This window comes from Euleptes europaea, chromosome 11 (genome assembly GCF_029931775.1).
Source record: "Euleptes europaea isolate rEulEur1 chromosome 11, rEulEur1.hap1, whole genome shotgun sequence".
In the NCBI taxonomy this organism is placed as follows: Eukaryota; Metazoa; Chordata; class Lepidosauria; order Squamata; family Sphaerodactylidae; genus Euleptes; species Euleptes europaea.
The window spans coordinates 7,522,205-7,543,555 of NC_079322.1; the positions used below are offsets into that span (position 1 = coordinate 7,522,205).

At 44.2% G+C, this 21,351-nt stretch overlaps 1 protein-coding gene across 1 annotated transcript in view; it reads right to left on the reverse strand.

Annotated features, from left to right (window-relative positions):
- MOCOS (molybdenum cofactor sulfurase) overlaps positions 1–21,351 on the reverse strand; it is a 185,756-nt gene that overhangs the window by 102,620 nt on the left and 61,785 nt on the right. Inside the window, exon 5 of the mRNA XM_056857260.1 lies at positions 19,613–19,689. Within this exon, the coding sequence (XP_056713238.1) occupies positions 19,613–19,689 (77 nt within the window). The remainder of the gene's footprint in view (positions 1–19,612; positions 19,690–21,351) is intronic.

The window sequence follows — 21,351 nt, forward strand, 5'->3', positions numbered from 1 at the left end:
CACACACCCAGAAGTAATACTGGTACAACGGGGGAAAGGTGGAGAGAGAGAAAACCAAGAAAGGACTGGTGGTGGTGGAAAGTGCTATCAAGTCGCAGCCAACTTATGGCAACCCTGTCGCATTTTCAAGGCAAGAAACAAACAGAGGTGGTTTGCAATTGCCTGCCTCTGCATAATGACCCTGGACTTCCTTTGTGGTTTCCCATCCAAGTCCTAACTGGGTTAATTGGTCTCCCATCAAAGTACTGACCAGGGCCAACCCTGCTTAGCTTGTGAGAACTGATTAGATCAGGCTAGCCTGGACCATTCAAGTCAGAGCCAAGAAAGGATTAAGCGAACAGAAAAGGAGAGGAAATGTGCCATTAACGTTAAAGTATGCTGCTGAGCTGCAATCAGTTTATGGCAACTCCATGAAATTCTACCTCATGCTGTTTTCAATGCAAGAGATGAGCAGAGATGCATTGCTATTTCCTTCCTCAGCATCGCAACCTTAGTCTTCCTTGGTGGTCTCCCATCCAACTATTAACCTCAGTGGCTGACCCTGCTTAGCTTCCAAGTTGATAAGATCAGGCTAGGCTGGGCTTGTATGGCTGCTCAGAATGTGCCATTAGGTATGTGTATGTAGCACTCTAATACTTGCATAGCTCCAGGAAAACCAACTAATACACCTTCAAATTTCACCCCTCCTTCCTGACTCTTGTAAGCTGGTTTCCCCCCCATAGAAGTTCATGAGAGGTGCCATGACCTGGGTGGCCTAGGCTAGCCTGGTCTTGTCAGATCTCACAAGCTAAGTAGGGTTGGATCTGGTTAATAGAATCATGGAGTTGGAAGGGACCACCAGGGTCATCTAGTCCAACCCTCTGCACAATGCAGGAAACTCACAACTACCTCCCCCCCAACACACCCCTAGTGACCAGAAGATGGCCAAGATGCCTTCCCTCTCATCATCTGCCTAAGGTCACAGAATCAGCATTGCTGACAGATGGCCATCTAACCTCTTCTTTAAAACCTCCAGGGAAGGAGAGCTTACCACCTCCCAAGGAAGCCTGTTTCACTGAGGAACTGCTCTGTTAGAAAATTCCTCCTAATGTCTAGACGGAAACTCTTTTAATTTCAACCCGTTGGTTCTAGTCCGACCTTCTGGGGCAACAGAAAACAACTTGGCACCATCCTCTATGTGACAGCCCTTCAAGTACTTGAACATGGCTATCATATCCCCTCTCAGTCTTCTCCTCTTCAGGCTAAACATACCCAGCTCCTTCAACCTTTCCTCATAGGACTTGGTCTCCAGACCCCTCACCATCTTTGTTGCCCTCCTCTGGACACGTTCCAGGTTGTCTACATCTTTCTTAAATTGTGGTGTCCAAAACTGAACACAGTACTCTAGGTGAGGTCTAACCAGAGCAGAGTAAAGCAATGCCATCACTTCGAGTGATCTGGACACTATACTTCTGTTGATGCAGCCTAAGACCGCATTTGCCTTTTTAGCTACTGCATCACACTGCTGACTCATGTTCAGTGTTTGGTCTACTAAGACCCCAAGATCCTTTTCGCACACACTACTGCTAAGACAAGTCTCCCCCATCCTATAATTATGCATTTGATTTTTCCTACCTAAATGCAGAACTTTACATTTGTCTTTGTTGAAGTGCATTTTATTAGTTTTAGCCCAATTCTCCAGCCAGTCAAGATCATCCTGTATCTTGGCTCTGTCTTCTACCATATTTGCTACCCCTCCCAATTTAGTATCATCTGCAAATTTAATAAGCATCCCCTCTATTCCTTCATCCAAATCATTTATAAAGATGTTGAACAACACAGGGCCCAGGACAGATCCCTGAGGAGCTCCACTAGTCACTCCTCTCCAAGTGGATGAGGAACCATTAACAACCACTCTTTGGGTGCAATCTGTCAACCAGTTACAGTCCCACCTAACAGTAATAGGATCTAAACCACATTTTCCCAATTTGTCAACTTGTACTTGGATGGGAGACCATCAAGGAAATCCAAGGTTCGCTACACAGAGGCAGACAATGGCAAACTGCCTCTGACTGTCTCTTGTCTTGAAATGAAGTAGGTTTAAAGCCAAGCTAGAGGTGATGAGAGGATCTACCTGTGGGAATGCACAGGGGCCCCCAACTTTTTTGAGCCTGAGGGCACCTTTGCAATTCTGACACAATGTTATGGGTGCAGCCACAGGAGGCAGAGCTGTTCACAAGATGGCTGCCACAGCTTCTTACCTTCAACCACACAATGAAGATTCTTATGTTATGGTGGCAGCTGCTGCCAAAGCAGCATTTTAAAAAATCTACACAGCCAGTCAGAAGTCTTGCTGGCGAAAAGACCCACTTGGCCCCACCCACTTTCTAAAAACACTCAGAGGCCACCAGGAAAAGAGTCAGTTGGCGCCATCATGCCCACCGGCAACACGTTAGGTACCCCTGTATTATTTATTTTGTTCATCTAAGAATTTCATCTTGACTGTTTGCCCTAGAGCAGTGTTGTTGAACTCAATTGTTACGAGGGCCGGATATAACATAAATGTCACTTGGTTGCGCCGGGCCATGCCTCGCCAGCCCAGATCGAGAGTGGGGTGTGTATGGCTGCCTCGGGTGGCTGACGGGCCGGATAAGAGCTCTCAGGGGGCCAGATCCGGCCCATGGGCCTTATGTTTGACATCCCTGCCCTAGAGGATGCTGCTGCCTTGTCTCAAAGCAGCTTTAAACACTCTTGGTTTTTTCATCTAATGTAATGCTATACAAGCCTCAGAGTTTGGTAAAGCATACCCTGCGACAGCTTCAGCCGTTCTGGCTGTACTTGAGTTCCTAACACTCACAAAGAAGAAGAAGAGATGCCAGAAACAGACAGTTCAGATGGCTTCATAATTTAATTTGTGTGTTTGAAGAATGGGAAATCCTCAAATTAATCCTAATTTGTTCACCCTTTCAGACGCAATACATCAAACATCAGCGTGAACTTTAGCCCAAAAAATACTCAGATGCTCGAGTTGTTTAGAAAAGTGAAGTTCAACGGAACAGGTTCACCCGCTTCAGATCTCCACATTGATCTTTGTATGTATGGTGCAGTAACCTGAAACAGCAGCTTGCATCTTGCAAATTCATTTAAATGCTGTTGCTCTTATTGAACCAAACAGCAGTGGAATAGTGCAACTTCTGTCAACTATGGCTTAATTCCCCTTGTGGTATATTATGGGCTGGCTTCTTAAAAATCATGAAGAGCCGTTGCGACTGGCAGCAGAGTTAAATGTCAGCCTGGCGTGCCCAGTAATAACCACAAAGTACATTTTGTGCTTTTAAAAAATGTTCTTTTAAATCTAAAGATTTTCTCAGGTTACTGATCAATGGAGCACTCTCATAAATCCCTGCGGGAAACAGAAAAGGTGACTGACACCAAACAAAGATGCTCACAATTGTCCCACTGTTGTGTTAGTTCTTGTTCTTTAATTAACACAACTTTTTAAAAAGCTGGAATGAATGTCATATTAGTGTGATGTCTTTTAGATACGTGGTAAGCTTTATCTACCTTATTAAAAATTGTGGAGCTTATCCACAACATATTATTTTATTTTAGCGAAATGGAAAATTATATAATCTACGAATTTTGGATATGGTATTACCCAAAATCATAATCTTGTTTTAGATCCAATTATGTGTTGCAAATTCTTAGCTCTTCACTATGAGACGTATAATTTTTATCAGCTGCATTTCATTCCATCCTTGCTCCCAGGAGCCTAGTACAGATGACCCCCCCACACACACACACACCCTTGCTGGGACACTGATTGAACATGCAGGGAGGGAGAACGGCCACAAGCCTTCTGGCTCAACCTGTTGCCCCTGCGTGATCACCTGCTTGTCTGCGAGGAGTGACCATGCAGAGGATGCTGCCGCACAGACACCCCCTCCCCGTGATCAGTAACACTTGGAAAGCAGTCTGATGATCATGGGGAGTGCACACACAACCACTTATTCTGGGCAGGCACGCCCTGCAGACGTTCAAGCCATCACATGGAGGCAGGGTCAGAAGGCTCATGCTGCCCCCCCTCCCTGCACGTTCAGTCAACGTGTGAAGTGTGCGTGGGGGGTCATCTGTGTGTGTGAGAAGCTGTTGACTTATGGCAACCCCTCATTGGGTTTTCAAGGCAAGAGATGTTCAGAGGTGGTTTGCCATTGCCTGCTTCTCTGGAGCAATCCTAGATTTCCTTGGTGGTCCCCCATCCAAGTACTAACCAGGGCTGACCATGCTTGGCTTTTGAGATCTGATGAGATCAGGCTAGCCTGGGCCATCCAACAGTCGTCTGTGCTGGCAAAAAAACTGTGTAGTGAAACTGAGAAAGTTACAGGAATAAGGACACTCACTGGGAACAGCATCCCATGTGCGATGGGAGTTTTGTGCCTGTCAGCAGCACCATGGGTGCTTTCTATCTGTGACCACAGCGTGTAGGAAGAAGCCTACTGATTCCACAATCTCAAACCATCCCACAGAGCTGCTCTTGGCTCCATAATGAAAGTTATGTGTAGCCTTGTAAGTAATGTGATTTTTCAAGGAAACCAATAACAGCTCCATGGGGCAGTTTGAGGATGTGAAAACAAAATGGCTGGGACTCCAGCCCCTTCTCCCCCACGCACTGTGGTCACAAACACCGTGAAGCCTCAGCTTCATGGCTGAGTGTGGATTTAAATCCAGATCCCTCAATGCTAAGCCTGACACTCTAACCCCAGTAACACACATCTTCCTGAATTGTTTATGCCCAAATATAATCATTTGGAATACTGCCTGTGGAAATAATCACATCATATTATTCCCCTTAGGAGAAACAGGCATTGAGGAATGAATGCCTGAGTATCTAAACGCTCTTCCCTTGCTTTGAGATCAGCCCCGGAAATGCTCCTTAAACCACACAAACTAGGGATTCCTGGCTATGATCTGTAAGTAGCAGTCTGGAAACTAGACACTGGAGGTGCCTTGCCAGACATTTAAAACATTTTCAGCCTTGAACAATCAGTTTAATTACACACAAATAATACTGCACTCAACTAATCACAAGTATTAATGTGCTTGTTTTATTAATCGCATTTAACAAAAAACCTTTCTCTGAGGAGAAAAACTTTCTCTGGAGGCCTCAATTAAAAAAGGATGTGGACAGAATGGAATGGCTACAGAGGAGAGCGACGAGGATGATCGGGGCCTGGAGACCAAACCCTACGAGGAAAGGCTGAGGGAGTTGGGAATGTTTAGTCTGGAGAAGAGGAGGCTGAGGTGGGGCATGACTGCTCTCTTGAAGCATTTGAAGGGCTGACACTCAGAGGAGGGCAGAGAGCTGTTCCTGTTGGCAGTGAAGCAGATCAATTGCTGTGATAAGTGGCTATGTTTCTAGATCTTGTATTTCACTAAAAATAAGTTATCTTATTTAATCAGCCACTTCAAGCAATGACACAACTTTGAATTGTGTTAGAATTCCTTTTTATTGTTAATGCTTCAATACTATTAATGAAAAAGTAAGAAACCCACTAATATATGCAGAATATATGAAAATTAGATTACATGAAAAAATCTAACGGATTCTAACAAATTACAGATCTGAAATACAGTAAAAAATTACAAGGAAAAATGCAAAAAAATTACATACCCATCAATGTGTCATGCCAGGGATAATTCTCAGACAGACAGCACGCAAGCATGCCTGGCAAAGAATTTCCAACCTCTTACAATCTTAAGTCCCTTTATATACTCTTCCAGAGGTTACTTGTTATGAGAACCAATGAAAATTGTTTTGGGAATCAGTAAGAAATTGTTATGAGAATCTTGCAAAATTGTTGAGAATTCAGCAATATTCTCACACATCAAAAGACACAACATGTACCATAAGACAAAATTTCTCTTAACAAACATCCTTCCCTAACCTTCCCTAATCTCATGTCAGACAAATAGATAACATAGGAAATAACGCCCAAACATAGATATCAATATACTTTTTCAAAATAAGTTCCCAATTTCCACATTTCTCTCTTCAGGGCTCATTAACCACAAAGACAAATATATCATTATTAGACTTGCTTATTATGCACTCATATTTGACTTAAAAGCAAGAGAAACCACAAAGGCAGATAAATGTGTCTTTCTCTGCATTCTGTACTACTGACAACCTTGTTTTGGCTATATTCCCAAACTTCAACTGATTATCCAATGCCTGGGAACACTGTATCTGACCTTGCCCTATGGTTTTTCAAATGCCTTCCAAACATCCTTTCTCACAAACAACTCGTTCTTTCAGGTCTAGGTCTCTCTCTCTCTGCAGGCCCAAATTTGAAGCCTTAAATCTTTACTTGGAGTTTAAATCAATGCTGCAGTTTGTCAATTATCTATACTTTTACCATATATATATTGAAAACCATAACAGGAGCAAAAGATAGGACTCGCAATAATGTGTTTAAATTGCGGGTGGAAAGATATTGGCTGGATGTTAGGAAAACATTTTTACAGTAAGAGTTGTTCGACAGTGGAATCAGCTACCTAGCGAGATGGTGAGATCCCCCTCACTGGCAGTCTTTAAGCAGAGGCTGGACAAACACTTGTCAGGGATGCTCTAGACTGATCCTGCATTGAGCAGGGGGTTGGACAAGATCGGGGTAGGGAACCTCTTTCCCGCCAAGGGCCATTTGGATATTTATAACATCATTCGCAGGCCATACAAAATTATCAACTTAAAAATTAGCCGACCAAGCCCCAAGCAGGCAGCTGCCCCAGATGACACTCCCCCTGCACGGGCAAGCAGGTAGACATTCAACTGGTGGCACACTCGCCCACCTGGTGGCACAGGATGGTCTGCTGCACCAGCTGGGCGTAGCCGTCTACAGCCTGCTCCTGCTACCTCCATCTGCAGGGATGAAATAAGGACACACTGGCTAAGAACTGGGGGCCCCTCCGCACATTCTGGCTCTGCCCAATTTAACCCCTCCATTGTCACCACTTCCGTCCCCAGCCCTCTTGTAGTACAGACAGAATACGTTTCTCCATGGCCCTGGTGGGAAAGGGTTAATACAGTTTCTTGGGCGGTTTCAACCCCCTAGCAGCTCCATAGCTAACGACGCTTCTGCAAGGGGGAATAAAGGTTCCTTTTCTTAGCAAAACAAACTCACATCTGCCTTGAATAGAGGCTATTCCTGTCTGTGGGCAGATCACCAGTCTTAGATCCTTCTGAGCTAAAGATCTGCCAGGACCCAGGAAGGGCCAGACAAAAAGATTCCACAGGCCTTAAACAGCCCCCGGGCCTGACATTCCCCACCCCTGGACTGGATGCCCTATATGGCCCCTTCCAACTATATGATTCTGTGATTCTATGAGGAGCTCAAGGCCTGATAGAAAAGTCTTTCCCAAGCATCTTGTCCCCATAACAGCACTGAGATAAGTTAGGCTAAGCATGAGAACTGGTCAAGAGGGCCTCACAGCTGGAGTTTTCTCCCCTACCATGAGGGGACCACCCATCCCCCCCACACACAATTTATACTGCTTTATGAGTCTGTCATAATCATGTGCCTTATGCACTTGAGCAGGAATTTGAATCCAGCTCTCCAGGTTCCCAGGGCTTTTCCAGATGCCCAACTTACTCCTGCATTTCTTGGTGGGTCGATCACCAAGCAATGGAATCAGTTTGGGCATGGTTCTTCCACACATCAGCGTGGTGTAGTGGTTAAGATTGGAGGACTGTGTTCGATTCCCCACTCCTCCACATGAAGCCTGCTGAGTGACTTTAGGCTAGTCACAGTTCTCTCAGTACTCTCTCAGCACCCCTACCTCCCTCAGAGCCACCTACCTCACAAGGTGTCTGTTGTGTGGGGGGAGGCAATTGTAAGCTGGTTTGAGACTCCTTAAAGGTAGAGAAAAGCAGGGTATAAAAACCAACTCTTCTTCCCTCTGCATTTTCACAGTCGTGGAGTCAATTTATTTTCTTCTGTATGTGACTTAAATAATCAGGATTTTCAAGGGAGGGTGCTGTCATCATCGGTCTCATCATCGATGGCATCACAGCCCCCCCCCTTTATTTTTTGTGCATGCTTATATCGATATATCAATATCACGACTACAATTTAAAAAACAAAAACACAGCACTAAAATAACAATATGTCAATATAGTGTTGTAATGATAAGTTTACCAGTGTCATGAATTCCCAGCTTTCATTTATTTTTTAAAAAGTAAGTCTCTAGCTACTTCCCTCATGGAGATTTCCCTTTTTCCTTATATCTCTGCGAGGGAAGGTGCTAGAGATTTTTTTAAAACAATAGCTGGGAGTTCACAAAACCAGTTAAACCTATCATTACAACTGTATATCAATATATCAACATCTTAATATCTTTTAAAAAACGAAACCACGTCTTTGGGGGGGGGGGGTTTGAAGATGATGACAGTCCAATCATTGAACCGTGGGTTGGAGGTGGGTGGGAGTGGGCGGCACACAGAAAACCAACAGAAACTTTACACAGGAGGAAAAAGGTGACTCAAAATCAGCTTCCAGAAAAATACTGGGGTAAAAGTGGGAGAACACAAAAAAACTGAAGGAAGAACCTAAAGGCACAAAAACGCATGCTTAAATTGAGATAAACCAAAGTGGTACAGGGCCAGAACCAATAGGAAAAACCACGTGGAAAAGCCCCAAGCCCAACGGTCAAATCATTTTACCCAAATGGTTGTCTTTAGCACACACCATAATGACAAGTTGCAACACAGTGTTATGGGTGCCTCATTTCTCTGAGCAGTGAGAGTCTATGGGGTTAGTGCTCATCCAAGTTAATTTTCTTCGGAGGAAAGCGCACAGGAGACTTTGGGCACCTTGTCGTATTTACTTCATTTACAAATACATAGGTAGCGCACAGATAAGAGGTAGATCCTACAGGGCTGCAGAACCATTACCCCATACTGGATCCTCAGGGAGGTCCTGTGCCCCAAAGGCCCTTCAACCACCTCCAAGCAATGACTGACTGACTTTCTGTCCCTTTCAGCATGTCAAACAAACCACGCTTCTTCTTCACACAGACATCCATCTGCTCCCTCCCCGCCAGGTAAGGCAGGAAGCTCCCAAACCCTCATGGGCATTTGAACAACACCATTTGCTGACACTCAAGACCCATCAAGGAGACATCTACGCTTGTTAAGACACACCACCCTTCCTTCTGCCAGAAAGAATAGACCAACCCCCTGTGATCAGAGGCCAAGACCACAGCACTCTAGTCACAGTAGCGTTAAATCTCTCCTGTCACAGTGAACACCCTCCTAGAATCAATCAAGAGAACAGTAACTTCATTAGGTGGCAGGAATGTCTAATCCCATTGGATCTCGGAAGCTAAGCGGCATTGGTACTTGGACGGGAGGCCACCAAGGAAGACTCTGCAGAGGAAAGCAATGGCAAACCACCTCTGCTTCTCACTTGCCTTGAAAGCCCCTTGCTGGGGTCACCATAAGTCAGTCGTAACTTGACGGCACGCCCTGAGCCCGGCTTTTGCTGGGGAGGGCGGGATATACGTTTAATAAAATAAAATAAACATTCGTACATTATTTCATTAAGTAGGAAGGGTGAATGCCCAAGAGAATTTGCATTTAATGAATACCCTTCAGATGACAGCTACTTTTTTTTTTTTTACGTTCTACATGCACCAGTTCGGCTTGCTACAAATACAGCGATTGGCCAGCAAAACAGTGTTTGTTTCTAGCTGACACATGCTTGCAATAGAAATGATTTCCTCTTTTTCAGGGCAAAGATCTTAAACACCATCCTTCAAATGGAATAGCAACAGCTTGCTATATATGCTGTAATTAGGGGAAGGTGTCAAACAGACTTTATTGCTTATTTCATGGGCTTGTGGCAAAAGCATCCAACTTAATCTCAGGGCAACTTCAAAAGGATTTAACTATATCCAGTGTTTATGATTAGTGCCATTTAATCTGGAGTTGCTGAACAAGTAGCATTTTACAAAATATGCAAATTTTCTTTTGCTTTAATACGCTCCCGTCGGAATTAGCATAACATTTCTGCACTGCAGAAAAGATCAAAACAGCTGAGAAACTATTGATTTTGCAAATGAAATGATCTTTGATGTAATATTGCATCTAAATATTGAAGGTTGTAAAATAGGGATAATTAGATAACGTGCTTCCATTTTACCTATTTTCTTTGGAATTAACATGTTTTTTCAGGTGAATCCAGGTGACGTTATTGCCACAAAAAAAAAAAGATTGCACTCTTTGCTAACTCTTTCTGTCTTATAAAGGTTTGGTCTGTGGCACTTTTTCTGACTTGCAATAGAATAGCAGTGCCAGCATTTCACATATAAATTGGCAAAAGGCTGTTGACTCATCTGTTGCAGAGGAGTGGTCTGTGAAGCAATTGGTAATGTGGTTTGTGAAGCCCTGCCATTGCACAAGGAATTTTGCGTCATTTCATCGAAAGGCATGTTATGCCCCACCCAATGTAGCTTTTAAAACTATTTCAGAGAATCTGAAGGGCAGGAGAGATAATAAGATCAGTAAAATATGTAGGATTACATTAAAAAACACAACCAAAATTGAAAAGCACAATTTAAGACTGTTTTAATCAAAAGCAGTCCTAAACAAAACCGTCTTCAGCTGCCTTATGAAGATCAAACATGAGGTAGTTCTATAATCATGGGGCTGCGACTGAAAAGGCCCTCTCTCATGTACCCACCCAACGAACTTCTTTGATTGATGGGACAGTCAGGAGGGCCTCACCCTGTGATCTTAACACCCAGGCAGGACCATATGGGAGAAGACGGCCCATCAGATTATTAAACCATGAAGGGCTTTTAAGGTCCAAACCAACACTTTGAATCGGGATCAGGAACAGACTGGTAGCCAATGTAATTGCTGTAATATCATGCTCCAGGACAGCTGGCCCCAATCAGCTGTCCAGCCACAGCACTAGCTGCAGCTTCCGAACACTCTTCAAGGGTAGCCCCAAATAGAGTGCACTGCAGTAGTCCAGTTTATAGGTAATTAAGGCATGGATCACTGTGGCTAGATCTGACTGACCCAGGAATGGACACAGTTAAGATGCCAGCTGAAGCTGGGCATGCACACTCCAAGCCACAGCAGCCACCTGGGGACTGCTGTGTCAAATAGCACTCCCAAGTTGCCACATGGGTCCAGGTGTATATTTATCTATCTACATTTGAATGTGCATTCTGATGTCCATCTCAGTGAATGCTCTGGAGCTGCTGGGGTGGTAGTGGATAGCTCAATGAAGATGTCAACCCAGTGTGTGGCTGCTGTGAAAAAGGCAAATTCCATGCTGGCCATAATGTTGCCGAAACTGCTCTCTGATTGGGGAAATTAGCATGAGCAGCGGCACTAATTTATTTATATAGCGGAATCACCAAATGTATACCAGGGTTGTTTTCAGTGAATCTCAGGATAACGACAGACCAAGGAATTCCAGATTAAAAGTGTTTATATATTCATTCATTCAGTGTTGCACATACATACATACAAGAAACTAAGAATAAGAGGAGGTAGGGTTAGAGACGTTACTCAAAGGAGAGGATATTGTTGATTGGGTAATATGTTACTGATCTAGAAGTGGAGATGTCCAAAATCCGTGGCATATAGGTACAATATGAAATATAGCGGGGAATGGGAGAGGGATGTATCGGAGACTTGAGCCAGCCAAGTCACCTGAAAGGAGGGGAGTGTGGAGCTCCGCAAAACTCAACACACACGACATATGGAGGGAGAAGTAGGGCAGAACCAAGAACCTTACTGCTCTGTCGGGGAGGGCAAAATATACCCTTCTCTGGGGTGTGGGGGGTTGAGATTCCCCCAGATGGCTCCTATCTAAAACAATAGGGATCAAAGACTTCGGCCGCAGAGATCGGGCAAAGTGACAATTTGTAAAAAGCTTGCACCAATGATTTGCATATCTCCGGGATGGCTTGTCTCGATCTTCTCATGTCCGACAGTACCTCAGGAAGGTGTGAATCTTTACACTCCAGGGATGCGGCAGAAGAGTATAATGCAGATTGCGGCAGATGTTTTTCTCACAGGATACTGGGGGGGGGGACCTGCAGGAGAGAGCGACGAGATGCTCTCGCTTCGGCGTTATGGCTTCCCTTTGGATCAGGAGACAATCAGGCTCATGGCTTCCCTTTGGCTGGTTCTGCAGGGGTGACCCGGTCTCTTGTTCTGGACAGCCTGGTTATGCAGCGGAGCGCTAGCCCAGAACAACAGGCTATAACGCTTAGACAGTACAGTGAGTCTCTGAAGTAGTTGCCAAGACCAGGGCGGGAGGTCAGGCAGCGCATTTGGCAACAATAATTAGACAAGGAATAAAGAATAAAACGGCTGATATCATACTGCTATCAAGTCCTCCATGGGTGAAATTGGTGTGGGGTCCCCCACTGCATCGTCTCGGGAAGGTAGGGAAGTATCCTCAGAACATGCTTCCGAACCGTGATCACTGTCCTCATCCTGTTCCTCTACGTCGACCACTTGCCTGGCGCTCGACGTCAAGGCTGTTATGTCAACTGGTCGACCTGCAGCCGAAGTCGAGGGCAGCACCTCCTTCCATTCCGAGTAAGACGTGGAAGGCATGCAATCCAGTTGGTGTCGGTGCGAGTCTATGTCGACCGGCATTGAGGAAAAATGGGTCATCGCATTAGGCGCCCTGGCCGTCTCGAATGGTTGGATATACTCTGTGCTGGCATGACATCGATGGCCCATGTATCCAAAAGGAGGGTACCAAGGGGGAGGGCAGTATCCCCATGGAGCACAATCCTGAAAATAGTGGAAACACTCCCTGCGATGTCTGTCTCTGGGAGTCGGTTCCTCTGGGTCCGAAATCACAACCTCGGGTATCTCTATGATGTCTTCCACCGAAGACAAAAATTGAACCTCCAACCCCGATGGCAATGGGGTAAGAGGGTGCCTCAAAGCAGGTGCTTCCACACTCTGCAGGCATTTGAGAGGGCTGTGGCCATGCTCACGAGGAGACACTGGTTCACCCACTGCAGCATCAAGGCATCGAGGCGATGGAGACCTCTGCCTAGGGGACTTGGAGCCCCACCTGGATGGCAAATGATGTCTTGAGGATGGAGCTTTCCTCATCATGTATGGTTGCTCCCTGTCCTTCCTTAACCGGAGAATCAGATGTAGTGCGACCTTGTGCCGACGCCGAATCCGCTGACACCGAAGGTGCTGGCGCCAAATCTGCCGACGTCGAGTATGTGTGCCTGGCGTTGTCTCCCTTTGAGCCTGAACGCTTGGTCTTAGGCGAGGAGAGGTGGTTTTTCTTTTCCTTATGTATCTTTGCTGGCTGCTCAGACGCAGCCCTGAGGTCCTCAGACACCTCCTTTGTCCCTCTTTTAATAGAAGAAGATGAGGTTGCCAGGGAGTCCAGGGACTTAGATCTTTCCCCCGCTTGTTCTGGTGTGAGGGACTTTTTGTATAGGGCCGCCTTAAGTTTTATAAGTCTATTCTGACAGGCCTTCTGAGTGAATAGGGTGCATGCCTTACATGAGGCCACAATATGGCCACAATATGGCCTTTGCCCAAACAGATTAGGAAATCTTGATGTTCGTCGGACGCAGCCATTTTCGTGCCACAAGTGCGGCACTTTTTAAAAAGAGCCATGTCCATCGAGTAGATATCTTCCCAAGCGCAAACGAAGAGATAACGGTAAAAATTTTACCTCACGCAAACAAACGCTACAGAAAGACACAGAAGCTATTAATCACTGTTCTCCCTGCAGCGGCAGAAAGAGAACTGAGGGAAGAGTGCTCCCCACCCACTCCCGGTCACGTGATCCCTGGGAGGGAAAAGCCGTTACGGTTTGGTCACGGACAGGGGGAGGGGAGTGCTCCTAGGGAGCTTTCTCTTCTAGAAGCTTTCAAATCTTTCTCCATGGCTGGCCTGCGCAGTCCCATGTGGGACTGCACAGAAGCCATGAAAACAAAGAGGAGTTGGTTTTTATATGCAGACTCCTTCCCTTCCTCTCCCCACAACAGACACCTTGTGAGGGTGGGGCTGAGAGAGCTTGAAGAGAACTGTAACTAGTCCAAGGTCACCCAGCTGGTGTCATGTGGGAAACCAACCCGGTTCTCCAGATTAGAGTCCACCACTCTTAACCACTATAGCATGCTGGCTCTCATACTAGGCTCTGATCTACCAGCCATAGTTATTTAAGGGTCACCCCCATGTTGAGTGTTTAATTTAAATATAAAACCCAAGGGTAATCAAGAGAGGGGTCATAACTTAGGGCCCTACATTTTCTCCATCCCTCCTTCCTCATAAATTTGATTATTGAAATAAGTTTTTTTCTCAGCTAGGAACTTTTTCTCAGGTGTTAACATATATACATGACACACTACCTCTGGTCTCTAAGCAGGGATAAGCAACTAAGTCCATAAGTGCTACACCTAAGCTAAGGGTTAACAGCTTCCAAGTTGGGCCTGGAGTTCTACAGCAATTGCATCTGATCTCCAGACTCCAGAGATCATTTCCCTGGAGAAAACAGCAGCTTCGAAGGGTGGGTTCTATGGTTTACCACAGAGTTTCGGAGAAACCAAAGTCGTCCCCCCCAGCACAACCCCCAAATCTCCAAGAAATTCCCCAGAGAGAGTTAGCAAAGCTACCCAATCTAAAGGTCAGTCTGATAGGGACCCAAGAAACTGATGTTATGGTTGGTGTGTTTGAAACTGCTGAGCAATGCCAAACTAAAGAGTTCACTCCTAAAAGGGAAAGGTTGCAGACAGGATAACAGAAAGCAGAAGAACCTATACCTAAGATTGTTTTTAGTAGGGGCCTAATGACAACTTCTGAGGCTACCCAGCATCCTGCACTCCCTGAAAAACAAATAGTCTAGCCAACAGTCTTCCTAACACCAGCCAGGTGTTTTGCAATTCACAAGTTGTCCTCCTCTCACAGCCAGGTACATCTATTAAGGAAGGAGGTGAGAACAAATGAGAGAAATCCACAAAAATATGATAGAATTGAACCTCCTGTGCCTCAAATTCAGGCACGCAGCTGTAGCCTGAATCAATCCATTGAGTCCAAATGATTTATTACTATATTCTCTGAGTCCCTACAAGTGCTAATAGATCAGATAGGCCAGCCGGTGAACAACCATTCACTAAACAATCATTCCATTTTAACGCCCCCCCCCCAAAAAAAGAAAGTGCTAGCAATCTAGGGCAATATACTCGGATGCCTAAAATTAGGTCCTCAGATGCTCTGATTTTCAAAAATACTGAACACCTGCAATCCTCTGCCTGTGGATCATGATTTTTGCTTGAAAAAGTAACACCATTGTCAAACTTAAAGTCTTCTTATTCTCACTTATTCCAGAATGGAAAACTGCAGACCAGCTTTCATGGGCTACACGAATTAGCCTTTAGACACCAAGGATCGATAATCTTACAGAGTACATTATACATCACTTGTAAGGATCACATGGCCAGTATAACATACAAAGGATTACGTTTGGATACTGGGGTGGAAGCTTTGTTCAAATTTCACTTCAGACATTAGACTCGCTGGCCTTTGGAGAAATCTTTCTTTCACCCCTTCTTCCTAGAATTAGTGTTGGGAAAGACAGATGAATAAAGTGCTTTGCGCATGGAGAACACCGCAGACATTAAAAGCAACAGGGACCTCCTCACCTGCACAAGCCAAGATATCTGACAAATATTCATGATATAAGGGAGCACCCAAACCCCTTTAACAAGGGAGGAAAAATGAGATAGAATTACTATTTCTATGACTCCTGATTTTCTTGGCATTCAATCCACAAACACTGTAATCGGTTTGGGGAGGATTCTTCTGCATGTCTGCCCTCCCTCTGCATTGTCACAGTTGTGGAGACAGTTTATTTTCTTCCGCACATAATGAGAATGTTTAAAGGAGGGTGATGTCATCATCAGTGTCGTCACTGGTAGTGTCACACACACACACACACACACACACACACACACACACACCGGACTCTTCCCTTCTATCTCTGTGAGGAAAAGGGCTAGACACTTTTTAAAATAAAAGTTGGAAATTCAGAGAACCTGCTTAACCTATAATTACAACATTACATTGATATATTGTTATTTTAGGGCCGTTTTTTAAGCAAAATAAAAAAAGGAAACGACACGTCTTCGGAGGGGTTGGACAATGACAACAGTCCAATAATGAAAATGGGTGGGTGTCATCCTTGGTGTCCAAGGGCATAATGACACAAACATTATGTATGAAGGAAAGGCCAACTCAAAATCGGCTTCTTGAAAAAGATAGGGGTAAAATTGGGTTCTAAAGAACCAGAAAAAAACCCCAGGGAATAACAACAACAACAAAAAACCAATGAAGTGGAAACTAAAGACACAAAAATGCATGCAGACATCATGGGATAAACCAAAGCAATATGGGCCAGAACCAATGGGAAAAACCCATGCAGAAAAGCCCCATGTCTGAAGGTATAGTTCAAGACAGTAAATAAAATCAATGCTGAATCGAACAAAGAGCTGAATGTTCAAATTCACATTGAAAAAGCCTACAATGAAAAATGATTTGTTTATGCAGAAAATGCTCTGCCCCTGGGATATAATCCATGTAATAGACCCATAAGCTTCACTCCTGTTTGTCCATTTCTGAATAAAAATCCTCACTGGGCTAAGTGGTTGGTATATCCCATGAACAGCTGCTGGTAAATAATCCAAGATCTAAGCATGCCTTTCCCAATAAATGAATTGCTTTCCCAACAATAGCTCCCATTTTAGCTCAATAACTACCCACAATGCTTTGGTTTTTTATCCTTGAATAAGTCCTTTAAGAAAAACTCTTGATAGTTTTAATAAATTATTTAATTACTGTGGCTGCGTACTAATACACTTCATGCAAATCATCTGCATATTGGTGTAAACCTTCTTGGTTGTTGTTTGCAAGGGGGTAAGATGCAAACATGCTTTAAATCTTTAGATACATTTGCATATTCAGCCAGTGAAACACTGGTACAGATAACTGAAGTAGTCATCTTCTGGTGAGTTTTTTTCAATCTGTTTATGATTACTTCTATTCAGCTAACTCAGAGATACTGATATTCTTAATTATTCCTGATTTTTTAAATTAATATTGGATAGTTGGGGTTGAAAGATTATTGGACCAAATGAAACACGTTGAGTACTTTAGAAATTAAACTGAATTGAGTGAAAGCCAAAGGGTCATTTGGTAACTGTCTGCACTATACCAACCAACTAGACCAACAGCTCATTAGTGTGGCTTTGTCAATACACTGCATCTGTAGCTGGGCTTGGTTAATGCTCAGAGAGTTAACCGTTAAATGGCACTGAAGGAGCATCGTATAAACTCCATTTATTGCACAGACGCTGATCTTTTCTCGAGTACAGGGATCTCGTCACACTTACCCAAGCTTTTGTTATAATCAAGGTATTGTTCAAGCTTGCTCAAAAAGACAGGATTCTTAAATTTTACGGCCAGGACAGACAAAAGTAAGTACTTCTTCACACAGTGTATAGTTGATTTGTGGAACTCGCTACCACAGGATGTGGTGATGGCTGCCAACTTGGAAGGCTTTAAAAGGGGAATGGACAAATTGATGGAGGGCGGGGCTCTCAATGGCTACCAATCATGATGGATATCTACTCCCTCCAGGACCAGAGCCTGTATGCTGGGGAGAATGGGTGGGGAGCATGGGTGGGAGGATGCTGCTGCAATCATCCTGCTTGTGGGCTTCCTAGACACAGCTGGTTGGCCACTGTCTGAACACAATGCTGGACTTGATGGGCCTTTGGTCTGACCCAGCAGGGCTCTTCTTATGTTCTCTGCAAAAAGACTTTTCATTCCATTTACTATCCCACATATATAGGCATGAAGAGTGCTAGATATTTCAAACCAATCCCTGCCAAGCAAGCTTATCTCAGCAGTACTTTCAGGGAACATAAACTACCATATGAGCAAGCTGTGGGTAGTAAGAATTTTCTCAATTATCAAACACTTATGACAAATCAATCTAGTGAAATTTAAAATACAATGGGAACTCAACCAGCAGCAAGGTTTCAGCTGCTCCGTATACTTGCTCATTCAATTGCCGCAATGCTGATTGATCTGATACAGTTTTAAACGATCAACACTAATTTTCTTCCTATTTTCCCACCCCCAAAACTCCATATTTATTTTAGGACATACAAACACAGATAGCCACGGTTATGCAAAAAAACAAACAAAAAAACACCTCAACAGAATGACAGCATCATTGCTAATACTCACTGGGTGACTGTGGGCCAGTCTCACACTCTCAGCCTAAGCGACTCACAGGGTTGTTGTGAGGACAGAATGGAGGAGAGGAGAACAGTGTAAACTGCTTTAGGTCCCCCGTTGGGGGAGAAAGGCAGGATATAAATGCAGAAAATAAATAAGCTTTAAGTTGCAGTGAGCACTGGTGAATGTTCAACAAGCTGACAATTTGTGTTCAGATCCTTCACATATATTCTTGACTGTGTAAAAAGAAGCTGGCTTTGCACGGACGTTCTCTTACTGCTTTTCTGTGGTCTCCCGGGCCTGCTGCAGCAGCCTCCTCCCCATACTGCTTGCTGTAGGCCACAGTCTTTAAGTACAGAACATCATTTCACAGTGAGTGACCTACAGATGTAAAGTCTGTCCCTTTGTGCTGGCCTGACCTCCTACCGTTTAATAGGAGGCAGGAGAACTGGCCAGAATAATTTGGGCACACATTATGCCAGAGCCATCACTTAGCTCACACATTCCATGGCTCTCGTTAAGATGTCCAATAACTTCTGCTCACATCCGGCTCAAGGATGACTCAGCCTTCTGTCCTTCCGAAGTCAGTAAAATAAGTACCCAGCCTGCTGGGAATAAAGTGTAGATGACTGGGGAAGGCGATGGAAAACCATCCCCTAAACATAGTCTGCCTAGTAAACGTCGTGATGTGATGTCACTCTATGGGTCAGTAATGACCCAGTGCTTGCACAGGGGACTACCTTTACCGTTTACCTATACCCCACCTTTCTCCCCAATGGGGACCCAAAGTACCTTACACTGTTCTCTTCTCCATTTTATCCTCACAACAACCCTGTGAAGTAGGTTAGGCTGAGAGTATGTGACTGGTCCAAGGTCACTCAGCGAGCTTCCATGGCAGAGTGGGGACTCGAACCTGGTTCTCCCAGTTCCTAGTCCAACACTCTAACCACTACAGTTAGCGGCTCTGGCACTAATTGCTCAACTACTGTACATTTTATGTTCAACATATAGTTGATTTTGATCTTAATTGTGTGGTAGATAGTCCATCTCATGAAAGCTAGAGGATTGTGAATATAACACACTCCCTGATACCATATGGTACAATAGTTAGTTGTGCGTGGAAGTACTACCACTAGTCCTCCTATTCAATGTGAAATCAACAGGCCCCAGGACTGGGTAGCCAGAGTGTTGGTAACCCTAAAGCAAGCCTATAAATAGGGTCCAAAATATAATATGGGAGGGGGTAATAGGATGAGATTCTCTCCTGTCCGTCCCCTGATAGTAGTGGACTGGAAATCAGCAAAACTAAAAGTGTTAGGAGACACTGACCTGTAAGTCTTTCCAAGGCATCAAATCCATGCTTTAATGCAATGATATCAAGGAAAGAAACCGTTCCATCCTCAAACCTGCATGAAAAGGGGGGGAAATCATGCTGAAAACAACTTTTTGCTGCTGTTCATATACAGGTTAGTTAAAAATCACAAATGTATTAAAGAACACTTAGCATTTATACAGTACTTTCAAAATGCTTCACATACATTCTTTTGATGCATTGCTTACAGCAGTCCTATAAGGTAAAATGCCATCAAGCCACAACTAACCTATGGTGACCCCCCCCCACACACAGTGTCTTCAAGGCAAGTGAGGAGCAGAGATGTGGCATGCTTTCATGCACCCTAAATAATGCACTTTGAATCCACTATCAATGCACTTCAGCAATTGTTTGCAAGTGGAGTTTTCCATTTCACACAGGCCATTTATGCATGGCTGTTTCCTCATGGTCATCCCACCAACTACTTTGGGGCTCTTTCTTTCTTTCTTTCTTTCTTTCTTTCTTTCTTTCTTTCTTTCTTTCTTTCTTTCTTTCTCTCTCTCTCTCTCTCTCTCTCTCTCACTCACTCACTCACTCACTCACTCACTCACTCACTCAGCCTAAGCTGCAGGTATGATTACCAACTTCAAATTGGGGCCTGGAGTTCTCCCTGAATTATGACTGATCAGATGACGGAGGTCAGTTTCCCTGGAGGAAATGGCTATCTCAAAGGGTAAACTAGATGGCATCACCTCTCCACTGAGCTCCCTCCCCAATCTCTGCCCTCCCCAGGCTGCACCCCCAAATCTTGAGGAATTTTCCAAGCCAGATTAGGTAACCCTACTCATAGGGGTCATGAAGAAGGGGATGATGTACACTATACTGAGCTCCTTAAAACATGGGTGGGACTTTTTAAAAATTGGAAACAAAAATAAACAGAGTGGGTAGGGATGGTTAGGTAGGATCCTGTTCACATTGTGAGTGCTCCTAAATAATGTCTTGAATATGAGGAAGGAAATCAAAGATGAAGTTACCGATTCCAAAATGACCTCCTGAATATATTGTTCTGGGGCTGAGCTCAAGCCCCTGGGAAAGGCAAAAGATGATCCCTTGCTATTCTGGCCGCAGCACTTCACGAGTGGAGTGACTTCCCAAAGAACGAATGAGGAAATACAGCCATCTGATTTGTACAGTTCCTCATCCACACATTGCCTCCAGAACTGCCAAAGGGAGAGCTCAGCCAGGCTACAAATATGTGTTCCTCAGAGGGACTTAATCTGATGTTTCCTTAATCCCTTTCAAGGTATTTGAACAAGGTCTTAGTAAGGGCTAAGTAAACGGCATCAATTAAAAGTGGAATAGTTAACATTATAATCTCTCTAGACAGACAATCCCTCGGCTTTTCCCCCTTTTAAAAAAGCATGAAAACTCTTACATGGAGTGGTAGGTATGTTGGAAGATAATTAGAATAGATCATAATACTTCAATTAAGACTTATGCAGTTATTATTATTGAACAAAGCAATCCCTGAAATGCTGTAGCTAGCATGATCCCCCTTAAATGAAAGAAATGCAAAGGGTGGAATTCTCAGTACCTCAGAAACACAGGAACTGGTTACCTGTCCTGTTTTCAGTCTTATAACCTGGAGCTTGATACAAACTGATGAAAGAATAATTATCTGTGCCTAACCGTGTTCACCCTGCAGACACTTTTGGAATTGTGAATTAGGGTAGCAGGTGCCACCACAAAATGGTTG